At 38.1% G+C, this 24,956-nt stretch overlaps 1 protein-coding gene across 6 annotated transcripts in view; it reads right to left on the bottom strand.

Annotated features, from left to right (window-relative positions):
- The window catches only part of HIPK3 (homeodomain interacting protein kinase 3), a 68,373-nt gene that overhangs the window by 4,878 nt on the left and 38,539 nt on the right, over positions 1–24,956 (bottom strand). For 3 of the 6 annotated variants that reach the window (XM_069016525.1, XM_069016526.1, XM_069016527.1), the window contains exons 3-15: positions 16,175–16,298; positions 12,942–13,061; positions 11,132–11,218; positions 10,096–10,280; positions 9,158–9,329; positions 8,648–8,771; positions 6,249–6,370; positions 5,962–6,089; positions 5,692–5,853; positions 4,483–4,779; positions 3,499–3,639; positions 1,194–1,429; positions 781–908 (exon numbers count right to left, since the gene is read on the bottom strand). In XM_069016525.1, the coding sequence (XP_068872626.1) occupies positions 781–908; positions 1,194–1,429; positions 3,499–3,639; positions 4,483–4,779; positions 5,692–5,853; positions 5,962–6,089; positions 6,249–6,370; positions 8,648–8,771; positions 9,158–9,329; positions 10,096–10,280; positions 11,132–11,218; positions 12,942–13,061; positions 16,175–16,298 (2,026 nt within the window). The remainder of the gene's footprint in view (positions 1–780; positions 909–1,193; positions 1,430–3,498; positions 3,640–4,482; positions 4,780–5,691; positions 5,854–5,961; positions 6,090–6,248; positions 6,371–8,647; positions 8,772–9,157; positions 9,330–10,095; positions 10,281–11,131; positions 11,219–12,941; positions 13,062–16,174; positions 16,299–24,956) is intronic. The other 3 variants (XM_069016528.1, XM_069016529.1, XM_069016531.1) reach the window with 3 other exon arrangements.

Raw genomic sequence — 24,956 nt, 5'->3', positions numbered from 1 at the left:
TTCATTTAGCATTTAACTTACAATATTCACAGTCTCTCTGCAAGACTTACACAAACAGGTACTGCTCTCACATTAATGTACCTCCAGCTATCTAACCAAAAGCTCAATGCAGCTACAGCTCCAAGTTAACTAATGAAAAGGGGCTTAAACTTGACGTCATGTGTCAACTTCAGTTCTCAGCCACAGTAGACACATTTACTGTGTTGCTGGGCAATGATAAAAGTAACTTTTAAATTAGCTTTGGGTATCTCCTAACACTGGATGGAACCACAATCACAACCCCATCTTCCATCCAGCTTCATTACCTGGCAACAAAGGTAAGAAATAGTTGGGTTTGCTAAGCTCTATCTCATCTCTGGGTACTCAAACTAAAAGATTTTCATGCACACTACTGACAAAACAACACTGAGATACAGCTGCAGATTTTAACTGCACACTATGAGTATTTCAGCATTTGGATGTAGGAAAAATAAATGCTAACATATTTTCTTTTCTGTCTCGTGCTTTGATATTGTGCAAGCATTGACAATTTTCCCAGTGTGGCTTTTCTATTATTTTTTAAAATAGAGTCAGCTGTTTTAAGAAAATGACCCAAAAAGAAAGATGCTTAGGACTTGCCCAGTAAGTTGAAATCCATTTTTCAAGATTTGAACACTTCTTTAATCAAGCTGCTGAAAACCTGCAGCTGCCACTGACAGCAGCTGAAACTGCGAGCATTCAGTTTGGAACTCAACTTCTCCAACTCCACCTTTGGAGTTTGTTAGATGCAATTGCACATACCTGACTGAAGTTTCCATGTTGCTGATGGAATGCTGATGTCAGTTTTTGCTGACGATTTCCTACAACAGAAGACTGGTTTATTCTTCCCAGGACAGACCGACCCTTCTTCAGTGGCTGGCACATAGCATCTTCCAAGACAGAAATAAACAATGTTATGCTTTTATTGTCACTATTCTCTTCTGACAAAAGTTAGACATGGTTTCATTTGCTTAAGCATACAGGGAGAAATAATAATACAATACACTAATTAAAGTCAAACCACAGCACTATTTAGAAGTGGTTACTACAGATTAGCTGTTGTATGAGTAGGTCAAAATCTTCATACACATATTAAATAAATATATTGAATAAATACTAAAACTTCTATTCTTACCTACTGGCATAGAAAGAGAAAAACACCTGAACTAACTTACCTGTATTCACCATCTGTTCCTCAAGGTGTAACCTGTTTTCAAGTCTCATGGGTGGTACCACTACTGTGCAAACAGTTGATTTGGTTTCAGAGTTAACGGAGGCTCTTGCTTCCTTATTTTTATTGTTATTGTCTACAAAGCCATTTTCCACAAAGGGGCTGTCATGTCCTGAGGAGTCTGAGCTTGGGGAACCATCCACTGTATCACATCCACTCTCCTGTTCGTCATCTGACATACTGTCAAAAAACAAAAGCATTGCAATGAAACAAAGATATTTGCATGACAGAGGTACCTTTCCTTAAATTAACACATAAAATTTATGGAAGTGAAATTACTCAAAGGTGGATAAAAATGATACACTTTAATAAGACAAGCACATGTATTCAAACTCACCCTACCCATAAATTGCAAGGCTCGGAGAAAGGAGATAACTCCTTTATATCAAAAACTGATGGAATACATGCTTAACTTAAAGCCTACAAGACCCAGCAGTGAATTCACTAATGCCTAAACACACAGTCAAGTCCTTTAGTGGTTCTAGTAATGTAACATGTCCTTATTGCATGTTGTTTAAAATAAGACAATAGAAATGAAACCAGTTATGAAAATTAACTTTTTGTGAAAAGTACTTAGATACTATGAGGGCCAGCACAAAAGTCTGAAGATTTAGCCAACAGAATCAGGTAATTCTGAGTAGGTTTTCAAGTAACAAGTAGTGATAATGTGACAACTACTGAGCAATTAATTGCACTTCTATATTATTAACTTGTGATTCCAGTTACTAATTATATGACTTAATATAAGTAGAGTGCTACTGAAACCAGAGCCCAACACATTCCTCTGCTGTTGACAAAAAGTTGAACTACAAAGGGGAATTAAATTACAGGTCAGTTCCTTGTAATTCAAAGAAAATGCCATAAAATCAAGCAAGTCTTTATAAAAACTTACCTGAAGTTTTGAATGTTTTGATATTAAAGAATATCAAAGGACTGACAATGTTAACTACCAAGCAATAAGACTGCCTTCCAGTATAAGACACATCCTGCTATCTAAATCTTTACTAAAATTTAATTATTTGAATGAAAATTCTTCAAATGCTTCCCATTATTTTCTTCTTTTACAGTCAGATATGGCAAAAGCTTAAAAAACAGGACCAGGGCAATACACCTGGATTAGTCCATCTATTTAACTCTGGCAACTTTTTATTTTAATATCTTCAAAGTCACAGAAACGGCACGAATTTGTCCGGGTTTATCTTCTACATCAAGTCACACTAAAAAATGACAAATCTCTCCATGTACTGCATTACTGCACTCTTGTTGCTGGATGTAGCAGTTGTGTCTGCAGAATGAGCTGGATACGTCCAGTAACCAAACAGAAAACTAATCCACCCAAAAATTTGTGTGATGGATTAATCCTGGACAGTGCAGAGCACAACCACCAACTGCCTCCCTCAGTGCATCCAGTGTCCAGCACTGCAGAGGTTTGTTCACCACAGATGTCAGGCTCTACAGAATTCCAAATGGATGTCACAGATGTCCATGCACAAGTCTTTTTTTTAATTCTTTTTTTTTATTGAGGGAAGAGGATTGTGTTTATATAAAGATTTATATACACAAATTATCCATTAAAAGCATCCTTAATTCAGGCTGCCCAAAGTTTAAAACATATAAAACTGCCTGTACAGACTCGAAGTTCACCTCCTTATCAATACATGCTCTGATAGAATCTTTAAGTATTTTAAAAACACTCTTTTCATTAGGACCTTAATTAGAATTAAGTTTGCACAGTGAAACTGCTGAAGGCTCAAGCTAGACATGAGGCAGTGAAGATAAAGACATTTAAAAGCTGTTCACATGAACAGTGTTCACCTAAGTGAGCCTTACTTTTGATAGAAGAAAAAAGGTATCAATGTCATTAAAGATTACGAGATACACAATGGGAGAACCATTAAAAAATTTGTGGTGACCAAATCTGTCACATCCTACTTTGGCCTATTTAATCTTGAAACTCTAGAAGACTTTTTATTCTAAAGGAAGTTGCAAGCAATGTGTTTATATTTTCTGTGTAAACACCATTCATTCAGTATTCTGAAAGCTTCCACTACAGCAAGACAGATCTGCTAGGAATGAGAACAGAGCAGTCTATGCTCTGCAACGAACTTTAAGCCAGTAAATTAATTTTTAAATAGATCATTTGCCCTCACCAGATGGCAACATAACAAAACTTGTGCATTTTTTAGTACAAACTGAGTCTGCTGTATACTAAGATCTCTCTTTTTGTTGAAAGGAGCCTGACTGTTCACCTGTTGGATCTCTTGCAAGGAGAGGGACTGGACTGCTCGGAGGAGCTGGTGCTGAGCGTGCTGTCGGGGCTGCTGAGGGAGCACACGCGGTCGATGTTCAGGGTGTTCTGGCAGGCTTCACACTCCAGGCTCCCTTTACACCTGCACACAGCAACACAGTCAGCAAACACACCATCTCTCATTCACCACTCAAATGAGTGCAATCGTGGAATCAAAAAGGGTCCAATATTAGAAAAGGCCCCTTAAATGTAAATTAATATCCAATTCCTTGCTTCTTTTACAACCAAACCAGACTTAAAATCTTTTCAGTATTCTTTTAAAATTCTAGATTAAACAAGCATTTCTGGAAACCTACTAAATGGATAATTTTTTTACTGAATCAATACTAAAACACGTAGATTAAAATATTTTACTACAGCAGTTGAGAGCCTTGAAGCCTTTGACAAAGCTTAGATTTAAAACACAAGTTCTTCCAGTTCAGAATCATTACAAGTAAAGATGAAGTCAAACAAACATTAAACTTTTAAGCATTGCATGCTTCTGTGATGGCTCTGTGAAACAAAATTCCACTTGGGGACAATACCCAGCATCTGCTTTTGCACCCGAAGGTTCACCTTTTCACACTGTTAGAGAAGTATTTCCTACCCATATATATGTAATAGTATCCACTGGATGCTACTGCTAGAATGGTCACATTGAGTACACATGGCAAGAAGATTGATCTTGAACAATAGGTATGGTATGACATTGTTAGGAAAAAACTAAAAAAACTATGGTTTGAAAAGGCGTAACGCAAGGATTAACGAGGGAGACTTCTGACAGTGTCATTCCCTTTCAAATAACAGAGTGCTACAAAGTTAACTTCCTCCTGAAATTGGATTAGAAGCTCATTGTTTGTCCATTTTTAACTCAGATTCATTAGCTGCAGTAGCTGTGCTAAGACAGCTGCATTAAAACTTAACAAAAATAAAGGCAGATTCTCACTCCCTCAGTGAGTGTGTCCGTGCCACATCGTCCTCATCGGTGTCACTGCTGATGGTGATGACGCTGACGGCGGGGCTGGGGGAGCTGGCCAGGAACAGGGCCTGGCGCGGGGTGCTGGGCACAGAGGGGTCAGGGGCCAGCCTGACCGAGGCCTCACAGCAGCTGTTCTCCTGTCCTTCAGAGTTTAGATTGTCCTGTGCTTCTATACAACTTATTCTCTTGACAGCCTTCAGGTTGAGTATCTTTGGAGATATAAAGGCTGAATTTTGGATATTGGTGTTTTGTAACATGTTGCTCCTGTGAAGGAAACACATCATTTGGCATTTAGTGAATCTCTGCCAAGAGATCTGGAAATGGTACTGTTTTCAACAAAACTAAAGCAGGCAATATAGGCTAAGCCACCAATTTAGAAAAACACAGAACAGTAAACACAGGCAAAAATACTTGGCATGGATGGTTTCAGACATTAATGAGAAAGTTACCAAGTATGTAGTATCAAAGACCACAACACTGAATACAGTATACTGAAAATCCCACTTTCTTATAAAGGAAAAAAAAAAAATCCCATTGGGGTGAAAAACAAACAAACAAAATCCAGCCAGATTTTGTGCAAAGATTCTCCTTGAAAACAAAAGCTGGTAGCCTCCAGATGAACCCCTTGCTTAATAAAGGACTGCTGACACTGCCTGCATAACGCATACTTCCCCCCTTACGGAGCATCCCACACCTTTGCCACTACTTTGCATGGCAATGGGGCATATTTTCTTCAGCCAGCAGCTGAAGTATCTTTGGCTACCAAGGAAAGACGACTGCAAGGCACACTGCAACCCTGTTATACAGTCTCTCTTTATTTTCAGTTGTCTAAACCTGATATATCCTCCCTCATGTTAACTTAGGAATATCTCATTAGAGCTACCTGAATATATTCTTACACTTTTCCAAAGCCTGTAAAGACAACCTTCCACCACAACAGGCACATACTAATCAAAAAGAATTAAAACCTTTTACTATTGCAAGTATTTTTCCATCTAGTCTATAACCAAATAACATTGAAAACTTAAGGAGAAAGGACCCATTTTCCTAAAAGACTGTCTAAGAGCAACTGTCTCCAACAAAGATGCCACTTCTACAGGTTGTTCCCTTGCCCACAAAACAGCAGTGACAGGTACACTGTCTCTCAATGTTCTGTCTTAGAAATATCCTACCGACCTGTTCTGGCACAGTTTGTTCCTCTTGGTAGCTGCAGGCTGAGGCCAGACAACGTGTGCAATGCCCACACTAATTGGCTGAGGGGCAGACAAGGTTATCTGATGTGTTAAAAGAGGCTGTGGTATCATTGAGCTGTAGTGGGTGCCCTGGGTAATCATCTTCCTGAGGAAAAGGAAAGGCAGGTTTATATTGCAAGTCATTTGCACCAGCACCCATAGTCCTTGTTAAATCCCAGCCACTGAGGTGTTGCACAAAAGCAGGTGGACTCACCCCCAGTCTCCAAGCCTCTGTGGGCCAGCCACAGGATCAGAGGCCAGAGATGTGGCTGGAGCTGCCACTGGTGCTACCTGCTGCCATGCAGGAACCAGGATCTGCTGCGTCTGATTCGACCACGTCTGCTGGGAAGCACAGAAGGTTTTATGGCACAAGCAAATCACTGAAGCTACACTCGCTGCTTGTAGTTCAGCACAGACCACAAGAGGGACTGCAACAGAACTCTACTTTTAAAAACATTTACTAACTAAATAAGTAAGAGTTTTGCTTTAAAGTAAGCCAACCTGAGAAAGGATTCCTGCTCGAATCTGTAGTGGCTGAATTGCGTGGGCTTGGGTCACCAGTGGAACTGCATTATCCACCCTCAGGGAGAAACTGGTGGGTTTGCTGTGGTTTGTAGGAATTCCTGTCAGGGAAAAAAAACATATAGCCAAGCTTTAGGCAAACAGCAGTCTTGCATATATTTTCTCAGCAAACATAGGAGATAATCCTAAAACATTTCACCATTTTTTAAAATACATTTATGATCTAATTCCATAGTTTAGACTTTCAAGACAAACAAATTAACACCTAAAAGATTTTTGTGCCGTAACTTATCTGAATAAATATTTGAGCTGTAATTTCCAAGAAGAACTGCCAGTAGCTACTAGTTGGAAACAGACTACTAGAAAGAGGAATTTCTTTGGCAGAAAGTTCTGCAGAGCTAAGCATTTACTCTTTATCACAAACTTCATTAGAAGAATTTGAAAGGAAGCAGATAAAAGTAAGCAGAACTGAATTTCAAAGCTTCTCAGAATGGACTCCTCCACATCTCATGCTCTGTATTTCCAGCAGGCTGAAACCCATTCCTCTCAGCTTTTATAGCTGGCAATGCCACATGTGTAATGTCCCTCTTTGCTACCATCTCTTTTGTGGGAAACAATGTAAAATCTTCTGTGCACCTCATCAAATATTTGTAGTAGAATCCATAATCCTATTCCTCTCTTCATCAAAATAATGCAAACCATAGCACTGCTCACAAGAGCATAGTACAAAAAAGATGCATCTCATGCCCTGTATAGATTTCATTATTGTCACAGGAAACTAGCACACGTATAGCAATGCTGCAATGTTTATCACAATAACCTTTTCTTACAGAATAATGTAAAACTACAATGAAAGTGGAATTTTTTTTAACAGAATTGCAACAGAATAGCATGCTTGCAGAAAATACTGTCTAGGAAAAGATATCCCTGATCTCATTTTCTAACTGCACTTCATGCCTTGTGCTTTAGCCAAAGATTAAGCAATGGGTGTTCACAGGTAACTACTACAGAATTACTACACTAAAGTTTATAAGTGTTTTGGTTGGGTCTTTTTTTAATCTTTACAGTACAGGATGAAACAAAGTTTTCATCTGATGTAATTCTCTCATGTCATAACACAATACTAAGTTTTAACCATGCACTTCAAAGCTTTTCATTTTGAAATGCACTTGACTGATTTTTTTTCCCCACAGCCATCTAGAAGAGCAACATCTTAGCTCTGACAGAAGTAGAGAGTTTTAGCACTTCACATATTCCACAGAGCAGCCAAGCTGGGAAACTTTGAAGCAGTGCCAGATACCATTAATATCCCCTTTTCATCTGTGCCAGCAACTCATCACCTATGTGATGAAAACAACATATCCTCTTCACTTCAGCTGTAGCAGAATTTATATTTGGAAAGTTATCATCATATTAAGAATACAGTATACAAATCACAGATAAAGTGTCTGCCTGTACTGTTTCCTTTTCTATAAATCACTTTATTCATCTGGGACTAATGAAAACAATAGAGTTTTTTAATTATGGAGTATGGCATTGTGTAAAGAACATATACAATTTAAATAATTAAGTGCTCAGAAGGAAATCTGTGTGAAGCAGCTTAATATGACACTGCCTGGTGAATACTCAGACCTTTCTTGAGTTTCTGGAACTCAAGGTAGATGCAGCTGCCACAAATAACATTACTGATAAAGTGTGCTGTATCTGTCTTTATCTATAGAGATTAACATTTCCTGGGGTTTAAGTTTAGGCTGAACGTTCTTGGTTTGTTTCTTTTCAGAGTGCATCTACTGTGATTCCTGAAACTTTAAAACACAGAGGGAGAACTGAGGTCATTCTTAAAAAAAGCTACTTCCTATAAACTCCATAACCTTCAGACCTGATCTCAACATGAAGCTGAACATAACCAAGACAAATAAATTCCATCTTTGGAACGAAGACTATAATCAAGCTAAGTTAATAAGCAAACAACATAAACTACCTTCCCATTTCCATAAATGACTATTCTAGGACAAGACACTGATATTCCCTTCATCTTTCCTGTTTCCTCTCAAATTTTATTTCAGAATACCCTCCTTATTGCTTCACCTTTCACACTTTGTTGCTGTATTTTATCCAAGATATAAATTTGTATGTGTGTGTAATACATGAAGATGGGCTCTGGATTGCTTAAATCATTTTCTGCAGATGCTGATTTGCTGTTTCTTTCAGGAAGGTGCAATGTATCTGCATCTGACTCACATGCTGATTTTCAATTACATAATTAAGTTGTTTTAAATATAAACCCTAAGTGGATATAATGGAAAACTCAAATATTGCTAACAGACGGGCAGTAACACCCATATTTTAGGAACTGTGACAATTGCAGATAAATATACCTTGAATAGCTGGAGGACATATAATCAATGCTTGTTGGAAAACATCACTGCAACCAAACTGAGCAGTTCCTGCCTGCAGTGGTATCCCTTGGTGCAAAACTGAGTGTGCAGATGCAGTTAATGCCTATGGGAAGAGATTCAACACAGGCAACGTTATCATAACGCTGAATCTACATCTCTCACACACCTGCCCCACCACTTCATACAGTAAACAACTAAAACAACTTCGAAAAATTAACATTTCAAATCCATTTCACATGAAGCCATCACATCTGGCCATTGGAGGGCACCAGACTACAGCACTGGCAACCCCAGCTCGTAACTTAATTTGAAACACATTCTAAATGATTTGTTTAAAAAAACATTAGGAAAAAACGAGAGTAAAAGACAGAAGATTTTGCCACTTAACAGATATAATTTTTTCAAATACAAATTCATTAGAAAAACTGCATTAACTGAACTTACAGTTAAAACCAAACAAAATGAAACAAAACCAAGAGAAACACACACCATTGTTTTTACCTGACTCCTCACTGGACCAATTTTGGTAAAGCTTGCAGTCAGGTTGGCTGCACTGCCTGAGGCAACTGATCTCATAAGTGATGTTTTATTGCGATTGCTTAAGTCATACAGGTTTGATCGGCATTTGCAAATATCCATGATATGAAAGCAGGACTTCACTCTATCAGAACCAGAAAATAAGTTGCTTTAATCACCATTTCATAGCATTAAAGGTAAAAAAACAATTCCCCAAAACAAGGCAAAAAAAAAAATAATTCAAAGCCCACATTTCCCAGTTTCATAGAATGGGATCATCCACACAGGTAGAGAAACAAACACTGCTGTTACTATGGTCACGTCAAGCCTCTGTGATGCATATTTTAAATTCAAGAAAAATACTGCTGTTTCCTTCTCCTTCCATCTAACACCATTTTTTAACAGCTGTGTACAAACAGGAGAGATAGGAAACCAAACAGATGGAAAGCTTGCTCTTTCAGTGAAATGCGTGCAACTTCAGGAAATCCACAGTGAAACACTCAACTCCGGGACTGCAAGAAAACTTTCAATATATTCCACATTAATCAGTACATGAAAGGAAGTATCCAAGATGTTAACCTCAAGAGGAAATGCCTACCCTAGCCCTCAATGACTGATAGGAACTAGGACTGCTCATACTTCCAAAAATCACGCCCAAGTTTCTGCAGCGTTGGAATTTTAACAGTCATGTCTAAACCCAACTTAGAAATCCATTGCTTTGTTACTTTCAGAGAAAAACATAATTATTCAACCAGTTTCCTTGACCCAGTAGATGTATCTAATACTGCAAGCACTTGAAAGAATTTTCTAAGACACCGCAAAAATGATGAAAGATTTCTTTTCTCTCTGACAGAAGAAACAACACTATTATACAAATGAATTGCAACAACAGAGATTTCTATGTTACATACTGGTTGCTATGAGGAAAATCGAGGAGGTGCTTCATGGTAACAAAAGAATGGTTCAGGGTCTCAGCTGGAGTGATTCTTAAATCAGCATCGATAAGCAACATTTTCTTCAACAGACTGACAAACTCCCTCCTATCTGCCTTCTCTGCCAACAGGTCACTTCCTTCCAAATCCATCACCATGTTCACCTGGCATGGAACAAAAGAGTCAGATAGAAGATATGCATATTAGTTTAACTCTTCCTGGTATTGTTTTCTGCTATAAAATACCAATAGTCAGCATTTTTATCACATGGGGTACAGTGGATTTGTCTTATCCCAAAACAGCTGGCTTGGAACTGGTGACATTTTTAGGCACGCACACTGCTCCCCCCTTGCAACCTCCCCAGTTAAAACCACTGAAGGCTTTACTCCAGTTTGGGACTTGGAATTTAAGAAGTAAGATTTGGAACAGAGATCTTTAAACTACAGAGGTGATTTTCAAAAAACAATTTCAAGCATGTATTAATGCCAACCTTGCAACAAGATTTTTTCAGGATATGAAAGACAACAAAAAATTGCCTTTTCTTATTGACTAGAGAGGTATAAAGCTAAAGAAAAGTGAGGAAACAGTTACATTTTTAAAAACAAAATTTAAAAAACTATACTGAGAATTATATTGTTAAGATAACAGAATTATACTGGAAATCATACAATAAACAGAGCAGGTTCCATATGCATTCTTTGTTTATTCTTTGCCACAGTGGCAGGTAAGGTGGAAGAGAAAGTATACATTTTACACAAAATTCAAGGGTTCCCCCACCACAAGGACAAGTACCACTGTTTACCACAAGCAATGGAAAAGGAAGACCTTTACTGAAAAGCTCAAAGGGCTGACACAGCCAGACGTTTTCCTCAGAGCAGTAGAGAAGAATGAATATGATTGAGACACAATAAGTAATATTCTAAAAGGCATTTCTTTCAAAACCAGTAAAATGTTTTAAAATCACCACTCATCCCCACACATTCCTTTTGCAGAGGAAGGAGGCTTTAATACTCACGTGCACTATATCATCCAAACTGTTGAAAATATACTTTCTGGCCTCTTTAGACTTCATACCTGTTTCTGCCTCGTGTTCTTCCAATGTCTCAAAAAAAGAAAAGGAAAGCTGAGTTTAGAACCTGTCAATAAAGGTCACCTATAACTACAAAGTAACTTTACATATTTATTGACCTAAAAAACACTTTTTTCCCCCCAAATAATTAGTATTTCAGTTATATAGTTGTATACTGCTTTACTGGCCACTTTCATTTTCTAAATCAAAAGACAAAAACTACAATATTTTACATCTGACAAATCACAGTACTGGATTATAATAGGTAGTCTGTGAATCATGCAGGAAATGCTGGAAGCCTAGCAAAGAGCTGTTTAATGAAACTCCCTTGTGTGCTTATATTTTTGTGCATCACAGCTTTTCTATTACTTGTATTCTACCAATTTTCTCAAACTCAGACCTTAAACCTCGAAGAGCAGCAACATCATATCACTGTAAAAGAAATAAACCAAAACCAGGCAGAATCCTTTCAACTTCTTTGTTTTCTCTTTTCGTTTTTTTATTTTTATACTTTTATCCCTCCACATATATGTAATATGGTGTAAATATTTTAAATACTTAAATATGAAAAAAGTTATTAAATCCTAGAGAATGAATGATTTTTGAGTTGGTATAGCACTTCCTGTTACAATTTTCCTCCTTCAACACAGACAGCACCAGTAGGCTGGTGTTGCACGAGGCGAGGTGGGACTTCAGGGAAAAAGTTTTTAACGTACACGTTACAGAAAAGTTTCCAAAATGAACTTTGACAAAAACTGCAAGTAATGACCAACAGTCCATATCAAAATTCCTAATTAACCTCTGCAAGGTAACAAAGAGCTCCTGAAACTGGGGAGGGCTGTTTGCACCAAGAACTCACTCAGGCTCTCCGACACAGAGAAGCCAGATGTAAAGTGTCACCTAAAGACCAAGTGCTTGAGAAAGCAGAGTATGGGATTAAGCAGGCTGGTGTAACTGGAGAAATCTTACATAACCCAGCGCAGCCCCGACCCAGCGCCGCCGGGGATTTACCAACTTGCTGGGGGGACTTATGCAACTTGTGCTGGGAGCTCGACACTGTTTGTTACTGCAGAGATCCCATGTCAGCTGCAACTGCTTCCTGAGCCCTCTGTAAACCCAGGGAAGTTGGGCCATGAAGAAATACAATTTAAAAAAAAAGTAAATTATTTGCAGAGGAAACAAAAGCTCTGCTTAGGGCCAGAGTGCAATAATGTTGCTTAGAGAGAAGCAAGGTGTGCAGAACATAAAAGTACAATTTGTTTCAACTTCATCTGCACTCACTGTATGGCAGCTTTCAGCCAACAAAGACTGTTTTAGCAGGAGAGCTAAAAGAAATGAGCTGTACACAGCCACGCTATTTCTTAATCTCCTTTTTCTCCTAGAAACTTCTGATCCTGAAGCCAATTCCGGACAAATGTTGACAGAGTAGTGTGGGCCTCAGAGACAAATTCCTTACACGAAGTGAAAAGCAGTAACCAAGCAAGAAAGAGAACAAAACAAACCAAACCACTCATTTAGTATCTTTGGAGATACAAGGCTTAATTTGAATTCCCCACCTGGCAGCCACACATTGGCCACAGCACAGCCTGGCAGCTGCACCTTGGGGAACAGAAAAAATGGAAGGGATACAGAGCAGGAGCTGGTAAAAACCACAGGAGATGCACCAGGGAGATAAGGTATTGTAGTGAATCTTGGCCTCTCTGGTTTCTCTGCTCACAAAATAATATGCTGTCTTCTACTACATTACACTGTTTACCTTTAATCTCCAACTGGAATATGGTGCATCCGTTTCTCTACAGAAAAATCTTGCAGTTTTCGTTCCCATGCTTAACAACTGCTCTCCTGGCAAACCTTGAGTCTGTGAAATGTAACGAATCTAAGGAAAAAATAGAACAGGGAAAATAATTTACCCCTTCTTTTCAAAACGTGATCCTCACACAGTTAAAAACTTGTAATTTCATTTAAAAAATGACAAGACAAACCCCGCTCAGAGGATCGCAGTTTGACAGCTACATCTTACAGAGGGGAGAAACCTAACACTGAGCACTTGGCACTGCTCTCTCCATCTCTCAGAGAAAGCCATACATAAACAAACCTCCCAAGTGACCTATATAAGCAAGCTTTTGAGGTTGGGTCACAGGAACGATGAGCTGGGGAGAGTGGCTGTCATTACCTCCTCAACCCACTCAAATCCTAAATGTATTTTTTAAATTCTAAACAGGAAAATCAGTAGGAGTGCATCATTTGCTTATAGAACTTCGATGATTTTTCATTGTTTTTCCATCTTCTCATTATGTAACTTGATAAAAATCCTTCCCATTTGCTGCTTCCAGTGTATCAGTCTTTTACACATCTGACACACCTGCATTTCAAGGAAACATTCCTTGTGGAAAGGCAGTGCCTCTACAACCTCCAGGCAGCAAAAGACAGTGCTGTTGTCCAAGAAAATCTGAGTGTGATGGGAATGGACTAGCTTTATGCCTGAAAGAAGCTTTGCTCTGAAATGATCAAGATGCATTTATTTTAGAAGATGATTTACTATGCATTTTGCATTACCTATCCCAGTTGATGATCGATGTATTACCTAGAATAGTGAAGTTTCAAGGCTTCAACAGAAATCTGTTGAAACATGATGTGTTTTAACTACTGTGCATGCAATGTTAACTCACTGTACAAGGGGGAACTTATCCCAGAAGCAGTATTGCTTTCAAAATTAAAAACCACCTTGGAGTTGGAACAATAACTGGCAATAATTGAAAACTAAGCTTGTTGCAGATCAGGATGGAGAGGGTACAGATTCCAGCAGCCAGGGCTGAACTTCTGAAGGGCAGGGTCCCACACCACAGAAGGGCTGCTGGGGTGAGCCAGCCCCTGGAAAAGGAGGAGCAGCCAGGGAATAAGAAAGGGAAAAATCAAAAGGAGAGAGCGGTCAAATACACCAAATCAGAAACTGAGAGATGAGAAGATAAAGTCAATGAAAGACAGAGGACCTGAGAGTTGGGAGCACCTGAGAGGAAAAAAACTGATGGGCAGTAGAGAGTAAAAGGTACATGCGAGGCTTCTGCTGGAAAATTAGTGACAGACCCAAGTGGGAAGAAACTAAACACAATGCTGCCAACTTTTGGTATTTAGTATCCTCCATAATTCCCTGCCTCGGGGAGTAGAGAGAATCCTACTCTGACCAGAAATGTTTCTAGATCCTTTATAATGTCCTCAGAAAACAAACAGTCTTAAAAAGTACAGGGGAAAAGCCAGTGCATTAATTCAAAACTTCAGCAGTTAAGCACCTGTGCCCGTTTCTAATGAGTATTAAAGCTCAGAAGACAGGGCTATTTTCCAGAGAGAAATACAGCTGTTACTGGTTCTAACCACAAGTGAACATAAGAACTAAGAGCTCCCTTTCAAAGGCCAGTGTGTTGGTTGCCACATACCAGGGGGACAGGGGGGAAATGCAGCACAATGCCCTTGCCTGTTCATTTGCTCAGTGACACACATCATGTAGCAGGAGGAAAGGAATCTCCTTGGAAGCCATCTCCTACTCCTGCTGTATACTCAGGTATACTGAGAAAAGCCTTGAATCCAATTTCTCCAAAGCAAGCTTTGCAGACCTGCAGGAGCAGTTACGAGCCTGGTTAAAGTAAGGCAATTCCTGCTGGTGCAGAGGAGGTTGCAGCCCCTCTTCCACCACAATTTCTCCAACATGAGGATCAGACAAGTTGCTAGGTGAGTTATTAACTGAGACTTCCAGCAAACTTGAATGATATGTAAGAGGTAAATAAATTTGCCAAGTTCTTGGAAATTTTTGAGACAGCATTACAGAGTCTTTCCAAAAAACAAATGCCTTCACTTTATCCTTAAGAAGAACAGTGAATTATATGGGTTGTTAGATGTTTCCTCTTTTATTTTCCATTTTAACAGCAACAGTCTGCAAAAAGGTCTTCTAAATGCATCAACCCCCATTCCATTCATAGCTCACTTTCCACGCATGAAATGCTGCATTTTGTGCAAATGAAGGAAACTGAAATACAAAACATTACCAACATCAACACAAAATTAATGTATCCCCTGGAAACGGTTTTAACAGACAAATTTTTAGAAAAGCAGGTCTGATCTGTAAGTGCAGGGAACCAAAAGCCCACTCCATGAGCAGGACCAGAACAACCTAAACAACATCCTGGAGGAACTGCCCCTGAACTCAATGCTGAATCAAAGATGTAGAACTTAGCAAGAAACCAGTGCTGCTCCTTCTGGGGTTTTCAAGAGATTGCTTCACTTGCAAAGTTCAAAACCAGGTGGGGATAGTCAGGATGCTGATTACATTCCTTCCAAATTCCACATTATTTTCTAAGTGTTTAAAATAGAAAACATTCTATATCTTTCATCAGAAACAACATGGGGTTTTATTAAGTTCTCTCACAAATGCTGATGGTGTCAGTAGCTGAAAATTTCAACAAAGCAAAGGCAGAGCTTTAAGAGCTCCAAGCTTTACCACTGCCTATCTACAGTATTATTGTGACAGTTCATTCTCGTTCCTCATGAAGTACAGACTCTCAAATCTTTGAGCTTTGTTGGGTTTCCAGAAAGCATCAGAAAGTATTCAGAACACAATTAATCCTGACATCTGAATAGACATTCCAGAGTCAACCCTGTTCATGGCAAATGAAAGAGAGATTATAATGCAATGATGGTAGGTGCAAACTTTGGTTTCCATCAGAAAAAGCAGCTTCAATACCAACATCTATTTTGTAAGATGGAGGGAGGAGGACAAATGGAAATTTAATTCAAAAAAAGCAGCACAATACAGTCTGGTTCAGAAAGAGGATTTATGTTACTAGGACAATCAATAAGACTAAATTAAAAGCATTGAACAGACTTGAAGAAATACTACATAGTAGGGGATATTATTAGCATTTAAAACTCTGGATTTAATGAACTGAAATTCTTACGTTGCAGAAAGTGTGCATATGCTTGTGAAATTTATTCTACTACCTGGTCATATTCCAGTGCTCCTGGGTACAGTGGCCATCCAAGAAACAGCTCTGCAATCACACACCCTAATGACCACATGTCTATGGCTTCACAAAACGGCAATCCCAGTATGATCTCTGGTGCTCTGCAAATTAAACATGGTTACTGAATTTTTTTCCTTGGGGAAGAAAGGTCATTCAACAATTCAACATGACAAACAAAAAAATAAAAAATAATAATTCAAAAAAATTTGGTTTTTGATAATTATTTCAATTAAATCCTAGCATCAGAAATTGCATTTTTCTTTATCTAAGTAACCTGTAGTAATATTTTGCAGCTTCAAGATGTTTTTTTCCTACAAGTACTAGTTTGCTATGTACATGAAAATGCCTGGAAAACAGAATGTCCCTGATTCAGAACTTTTGCCTTTCCTCCAGTATATCTCAAATGATTTGTCCACTCAATGTCATTTGTCTGTAACTTTATTCCAACAACAGTAGTCTTTCATCTCAAAAAAAAAAAAAACCACCCTAAAAGTTTGATCTGAAAATCCACTTGCACACTTCTCAATTGTACAGTACACTTAAAGCTATTTAAAATATCAATTTAATTACATAACTGCAAATCCCTTAATGTACTCAAATCAGTTCAATGTGATCAATTTTTAAATCACTTAAATGAAAACACTGCACTTGCTAAACAGAGCAGGTGTTATTTTTCACCTAAAACAAATGCGAATTAGTTAACCAACACCATCTGAATTTGTCTGCATTCAAGAACCAAAAAAGTTGGTATTGACACAGCTGCTAAAGGGGCTTTTAACATTTCTGTTCACATAGAATTGAACTCAAGTATTTCACAAATGTCCATTTTCATCGTATTTGTTCTTTTAAAATGTTCCCTCCCAGCTCATTCAAGCTATTAACAAAAGGAAAAAGGTTAAATTTGTATCTGCATTCTAACAGAGAAAGATGCCTAGAGATGTAAAGTATTATTTAAAGCATCACACTATAACAGGATCTACTTTTAAAGCAGACAATCTGTTGTTAGCTTAGCACGTCGCAGAACAGTAGGAATGTGGTTAAAATCAAGAGGGTAATTCCCACTGCAGCTGGGCAGAACAGGAGAGCATTCAGCTGACCAGGAAACATGGGATTTCTCACCTGTGTAAAAGCTCACAAATTTTATGCCTCAGCACATCCTGGCATAGTCTATCGACATTCCACACAAAACAGACTCTGATCATAGTAAATATCTACATATCTCATTCTCCTCTGAGATTTACCTCTATCAAAGTATTTTTTAAATTACTGACAAGTACTGGATTGGTAACAAATTCCTATTTTTATGCTACATTGAGACAGAGAAGTTATTTTGTAGCTGTACAGCAGACCAAGAGCTAAGTATCTCCATCCCTTTTCACAAGGGGTAGTTGGTAGAAGCTGTACATAGCCATATTCCAAGCTCCAAGGATGCACATTCACCATCAGGGAAAGGACTCCCAGTGAAGCCATTTGGGCTTCTGCTACAGGGAAAATCCAACACTTTCCATGGATAAGAAAATCTATAGGACAGGATATTCTGTTAAATAATTATGTACTTTCCATTCATGCTAGCACTTCAGTTTTCCCCATCCTTGCCACAAACCATTTTGAATGTGATTAAATGAAGGCTAAATCTTGTCACGCTGAAGTGAAACTGGAGAGGCTCAGTTTTCCACTGCCTCCAAAGATTTGATTACAATAAACTTCTGGGGATCAAACATATGTATTTCTGTAATGCAGGATCGTGACACTGCAGTAAGTCTTAGCTAGTTTAGTTATCCAAGAAATCAATTCAATATCTCTGGATGCCATAAGACAGAAATAGCAGCGAGAAACGTCTGCCTTCCCCCGCTGGCTGGGTGCCAGTCTGCCTATGGTTGTTAGAGATCTCTGTTAAAATACACTTCCTTTTGTTGTATTATGTTACAGCCCTGAATAGTTAATGAATATACAAACAGCCTATGGATATAGGGGCTTTAACAAATGCTTCTGCTAAAATAAGCTCTGTAAAACCTCTTAGGTTTACTCAACGGTTAATATGTGCGCCACATAAAAATAGCCGCAGTCCGTCGGTCTGTCGTGCATCCCTTTGGAGAGACAGGATTGCAAAGAAAAGAAGGATGAGGGTAGACACAATGCCAAAAAAATAGAGAATGCTTGCTGTGTTTCAAAATACAGTAATCTGTTAGTTTTTCACAAAGAAAAGTACTAATAAATAAGTCTAAGGAAAAGGGATGGATTTCAAGGGAGGCAAAGTGCTCCTCACTTGCCAACACCAGACCTACCATCCAGAATGGAAGAGGAAATAAATGTGCTCCTGAGCACAGCTACCTGCACCATACTATAGTACAGTGAACAAAAAACATTTTCAGGCTAGCTTGAAGTGAGGCAGATGAAGAGCTGCTGCTCTTCTGGGGCCAATGTCTCCTACCATGTCTCATGTTAGTCCTTAAAATGGAGCAGCTTTCTCACAACAAATAAAGTTCCAGGAGAACTGTAACTGAGTTTGCTTATGTTTGGAGTGGTCTTAACCAGCTCAAATATTTTTGTTAAGGAAAGTTTGTTAATGTCATGCTCAAAACCACCTTCTTCTGTTTCTCCTTTTAAACTTCCTGTAAAAATCTGTCTGGAGAGCTGGAGAGAAAAGTGTTAGAGAGAATCATTCTTCAATTTTTAAGATGATCCACAGTTCTTTTCTCCTATAAGGAATATTTCACCATGCACCTCAAAAGGAAGGTATTCCCTTTCCTAACTACAACCATAGACATGAGAGTGGTAGGAACTCCAGATGTCCCAACAGTGACTTTAGCATCAGATTAAAAAAAAAAATGTGTAACTTAGTATTTCTCTCTCTCAAAACAGCACCACCACACACACCCCCTCCTGCCTGGTTTTTACTACAGATTACAAGATGTTCAGTGCACCAGAAGATAACACAGTGTCCACCTCAGTAAACAGCACCTGTTATGCCATACCAAGACATCAACAAGGAGAACACCAGATTTTTCTAAACTTCCTAAGGACACCGAATCTTACTTAAATGTACTTAAATGAAAAGCAAGATTTTAGAAAGCACCTATTTCTTTCTTATCAGTGTTAATTAAACATTAATTTAAAACATTATCATAAAACAGCTTAGACTTTACAATTAGAAAGATCTAAAAAGATGAAAGACACAAATTAATATTCGCTTCAGCTGCTTGTTTGGATAGTCACATTTCTATTTATTACATCACAGACCATAAATACATATAGTATCCTATAAGTTTTTGTAAGCTTATGAGGAAAGAAATCACACAATTTATTCCATTAACTTGTTCAAAGACCAGAATATTTCATAAAATAGTTTAGCTTCAGCATGTTAGCCAGCTTGGAATGAAGCAACAAAATAAACAAATTTGAAAAAATATGAGATCGATTCTTGATAGGAGGATTAAAAAAAACCAAAAAAAACACAAAAACAAACCCCAAGCAAAAACTTACAAAGAAAAGATCAAAACCAGCATAGTAACAGAAAATGTCTTCTAACCCTTACACTCGGGGAACAAAGAATGAAGTGCAAGAATTACCCATACTACAAAAAAAAGTCATAAAAAAATCTGTAAGAAGTCAAACCTTTTCAGATGATCATTACCTAGAAATGGTTGGTTAGAAATCCAATTTGGAACAGAAGTTACATGAAAAAGCTAAAACCCAACAGTCATTGTACAAAGTAACAACTGAAGAACAGCACAAACAATAAGAAGCAGCTTCCCAGAACTGTACTTTTATGAAAAATTCAGTTGAATGCAGGAATAACTTCCCAAATATGTTCCCACTGCAGGTCCTGTAACACAGTCACACTACACATACCCCCCCACAGACCAAGGAAATGAGATAAAGACTGAGCAATTTTGATTTCTATTTGTCTGGCAGTGTGAGAGGGTCAATGTAGCGACTGTCAATCACACCACTGGTTTATTTACTGACCACCTGCTGCTCTCCAGAGTGGAGAGTATAGAAATAGCCTTCCTCCCCTCAGGTCTCCCACTCCTTCCAACACAGCTGTGTGATTGCTTTCCAAGACCACACCTTTTACCCGCCACCCATACCAACTTCTGTGTTAGAAGCTGAAGGTAATGGTGCTGTATGAGGAACATGGAGCTAAGCCATTCCACAGGTGCTGCTGCCTACTCCAAAGATGCTGGACATCAGGAATGCTGGTAAATCCTTGGCAGTGTTAGCTCTCCATTACACATTTCGCAGAAAAGTTCTTTCCAAACAGGCATAAAATCCCTATCATGCTATTCCAACTTTACAGTATCAAACATACTGAATAAGAATTTTAATACTGGTTCTCCATAAATTTTGGGTTCTATACATTCATATAGGTGAAGGTATATGGAGACAATGCTCCTAATATGAGCATGTTACACAAAATGTATGATGTTCTCATACAAACCAAATTTTACTACCTCTATTTACCACTCTTTGTGGTGACAATGCCTAATAATTACCTACTCTGGATACAACACATCACCATTATAAGAAATACTAATGCAAGGAAGTCACCAAAAGGGTGGGATGTTTGTTTGTTTGTTTGTTTGTTTGTTTTTATTAGTGACCTGATAAAAGTCCTGGTATGGAGAACTCATGTAAATAAATCCAATTTGCAAGAGTTAAAGCCAAACAAGATGGCCAGCCTGAGAACACCTCCCCTGCTACCATCACAAGCATAATGCAAGCATATCCCTTCTGAAAGAAATAACCAGACATGGGTGGTAAGATGTACAGTTCTTCTCCTAAAGAGAGGAGGTCTAAGAGAAGGATTAGATGCAGTGAATAAGTTAATGAGAGATGGCAATGGGCATTCTGGTGAGTATTCTCATGTACAGTTCATTTTCTTCAACTACCAGTCTTTATCATGTACATCGAGGAATGCAAACCTTTCTTCAAGATCTGCAAGAACATCGGAAAGAGTCTTGGCTAGAGGGATCAAAATCAAGGTGGCAATGCCCAGAAAAAACTCCCAGGCAAGTACACTTCAATAACCTGAAGGATGAAATAGGAAGGAACCATGTAATGACAAAACCTGGAAATGATGAATGATATAAAGATCAGTCAGCTCTATTGTGGATTCATGATGGTCTTCAGAAGGAATTTCAAATATGCAATTAGATCAACACAACAACAGGAAGTAGAGCATACATGGTGTGTAGTAAACCATAGTGAAAAATTAATGTACCATATTCATTTATTAATTACCCATAAGAAATTATGTTATAAATTAACCACCTTTTCAATGAAAAATCTAGACAACTTTACAGATTACTCAAGAAAAATATTTTACAATTGGGAGCAAAAATAATCAGGATATCAGTATTTATTTTTAAAGGACAAAGACATATAAAAAATACTATGCCTTATATAAAACTAGTGATATTCCCTCACCTTGAATAGTGTGTGTTCACTTTTGAATTCTGTGTTCAGTTTTGGTCACCCCCATCTGAAAAAGGATACATCAAATAGAAAAGACGCAGAAAAGAACAATATAAATTAAAGACTTGAAGAGATTTGGGTACAAGAAGAAACCCTGGTTAGAACTATAAAGCTTCAGGAAGGAATGATCAGTAACATTACTCAAATTATATAATAAATAAGGGAAGAGAAGCAGACAGGTGTTTCTAACACTCTATCTCACTACAGAAGACCAAGGAATCCCCCACCCACTTTGAGATAAAGACTGATGTAAATACAAAAGTAGATTTTTAAAGCCAGAATTACAATTACCCTCGGAATCACAGGTCACTGTTAAGATAAATATTAGGAGTACTTAAGAATGGATAGACAGGAAAATATCCACAAGGGTTCTAGATTATATAGTAAGGGTTGAATCCATGTAGAACAAAAACAGCCATCAGTTTTGTAGAGCTGTAAGAAACCTGCATCAGAAGACACTGAAGTGCAACCTTCTGCTACAGTAAATTTTCTCCAGCAACAAAATACCAGAATACATAAAATGCTGATCTGAGAACATATATGTATCTCATTTCCTACATACTAAAATCACTGTTCTTGCACAAATATATGAGTTACCCAAGCAAATCCCTTGACCCAAACTACAATCTTCTGCACAATCTTCTAGTCTCTACAATCTTCCTCATGGTCAGAATAGTTTTAGCTTTTAATGTCATTTTGTTAAAGTTGGAATTATATCAACAAAATTTATAGATGTCTTTAAAATAGTTGTGTTACATATGAAAACAAAATCACTCAACTGCACTTCCTAAGAACACTTTTATAGTTGAATTGCCTCTTGTTTTCAAGCCCACTGAGATGTCAGAATGCAGACTGGCAGTGTCATGTGCTAACATATATTTGGTCTTAGAAATGCAAGTATGGTACACGATGCCAGACAACGAGCCTTCCTCCCTACCCTTTGGAAGGAATGCTGCAGCAAGTCAATAATGAAAAACTGAATTCTAGATTTACATTCACAATCCTGGCTTTTGTTGTTTTCTAGGGTTGTTTTAACTCTTATGATTCGGCAATAGGAAGTATATAAGTAGCAAACTGGTTGGGGGGTGTTTTTTTAAACTTTGAGCATGTAGGAGGACTTAAACAGAAAGCAAAAATATAAGTGCTTAGACACAGACTCAGGAAATGTTATTTAAGCTGGATAGGGGCATCTTTGTCTTTGAGGTAGCAAGAAAGACTCAACACCACCGCCTCTGCAATTCAAGGCTATGTCACCATGTACCACAAAAGACAGGGAGAATAATTATGTTCAAGCTGATAAGGGAAGTTATCCCCTCATTCCTAGTTTCATTCCTCCTTTGAAGGAGTTTGGTGCATGGGAAGTGGCAGTGAAGACACAAGCAAATGAGTCGCTGTATCTCCTGTAAATTTCTATGGTCACAGTATTAATTCTTCTACCATGAAATAATAAAACCTCATTTTTGCCTCATAAAACATTTTCATAGGACTATGCATGCTCAACAGCCAGAAAAGATCTACTTCCCCTCACAGCCTCCCAGTGATAAATATATAATGTACAAGACTGACATGCAGCTGCCAGTTTAACTTTGAACCCTGACCTGCCCCAGAGAAGGATTTAAAAATCTTATCTAGAAAGCGGCCCACATACATGACTCCTAGAAAAAAGAAGCAATCACTGCAAAAAAAATTCTTTAGAGCTTATGGCTCATGACTGAATGGGGAAAAGAAAATTCAACAAGAAATTAAATGAGACAGAAAAATAAATCCTAGGTAATTTCCTCAAATAATAAAAAATCACAAACTATCCTAGATCTTTTTCCTGATACTGAAAAACAATTTCGTTTTGGAAGAGCAAGCACCTATTTTAACCTAATATACCTTCTCTTACCACTTACCAAAAATACTGAAGATAATCATTATTTAGTTATTCCTGTCTGATTTATTCAGATGAGAGTAATAAAACAAGTGATTTCAGCAGACTCTCTTCCAATTATCCACTATCTCTCATGAAATGAGGAGTTGATTTTATTAAAACTAGAAGATGTTTATGCCTCTGCCTTTTCATGATTTTGATTTTCCTTGAAAAGACTTACCGAGTGATTTATTTATACACTTGATATGTTCAGCAGTTTTTGAATTACATGAAAATTAAGCAAAGTAGATACTGATGTAGCAATACAATGAACAAAATGGTGTAGAGATAAATCTTCAGATGCCTTATTGATAAATAAAGTCTGCTATTTAATACATTTACATTTTGGATAGCAAAGTGTCAATATATTTTAAGTGTCAAATGAGGTTACTTACCAATAACTGAATTTTGACAACACCCTTTGTGTCCTTGTACAATTTCCTCCTAACTGTGGGACGACCCTGCAGTGTTTTATCCTTGCACTGCTCGAAGGTTGCAAGAGATGGTCACACAGATATTGCCTCTGCCCAGAAAAGGAAAACATCCAAAATCTTGTACAGAGTTTTTGTACAAAACAAACCCCCAAGATGAGCTGGTGAATTGTCTAGATTGTTTTTGAAAAAAACCAGACTTGAAATGATCCTGTTTGGAAGAGTGATTGCAGTCAAGGCAAGCACAAGTAGCTGTGGAAGGCCAGGCAGTGGGGCTGTTGGCAACCACGAGCTGACCTCCACCCAAGGAGAGGATCAAACACAGATTTCCAGCTCTGGAGGAGGACAAGAGAAGAGCACAGCATGGGATGTTTCAAGGCCTCACAGATCAGACATGTTAGAACTTAATTTCCCCCCCCCCTTACTTTGTTATTCTTGATTCTGTGGGAATAACAGTTTCTAACTCTCTAAGGGTCTACGTGGACTTGGCAGTGCCCAAACACATCAGCTTAAGAACAGGTAGAGAATTTCTACAAAAGAGTAAGAAGCTCAGAAGCATTGGCTTGTGGCATCCTTGTCAAGAATGACATGGCATTGTAATTACGTCAGTTTTGTGCAAAGGCTTTTTATGCTTTAACCCTTGATGACAACAGTACTACAACTGGACTGAGGGTACAAAGTAACAATGGTGCTAAAAGAAGCAAGCAGTCAGATCCTGCTGTAAAAAAAACCAGCAGACACAGTGCAATGTGAAGAGGAATTAGTTTCTAATATCACTGATTAGCATGAGGGTCTCTGTTACTGGCATAGTCCAGGTAAAAAAACCAGAGAACACAAGATGTTGCTGTCAAGAATCAAGTAAATCATTACATATTACTTTATTTCAACCAGCTATTAAGAAAAACAAAACTAAAAAACCAAAACAAAACCAAAAAAAC

The sequence above is a fragment of the Aphelocoma coerulescens genome, chromosome 5 (genome assembly GCF_041296385.1).
Source record: "Aphelocoma coerulescens isolate FSJ_1873_10779 chromosome 5, UR_Acoe_1.0, whole genome shotgun sequence".
NCBI lineage: Eukaryota > Metazoa > Chordata > Aves > Passeriformes > Corvidae > Aphelocoma > Aphelocoma coerulescens.
This window is presented reverse-complemented; position numbering and strand designations above follow the sequence as displayed.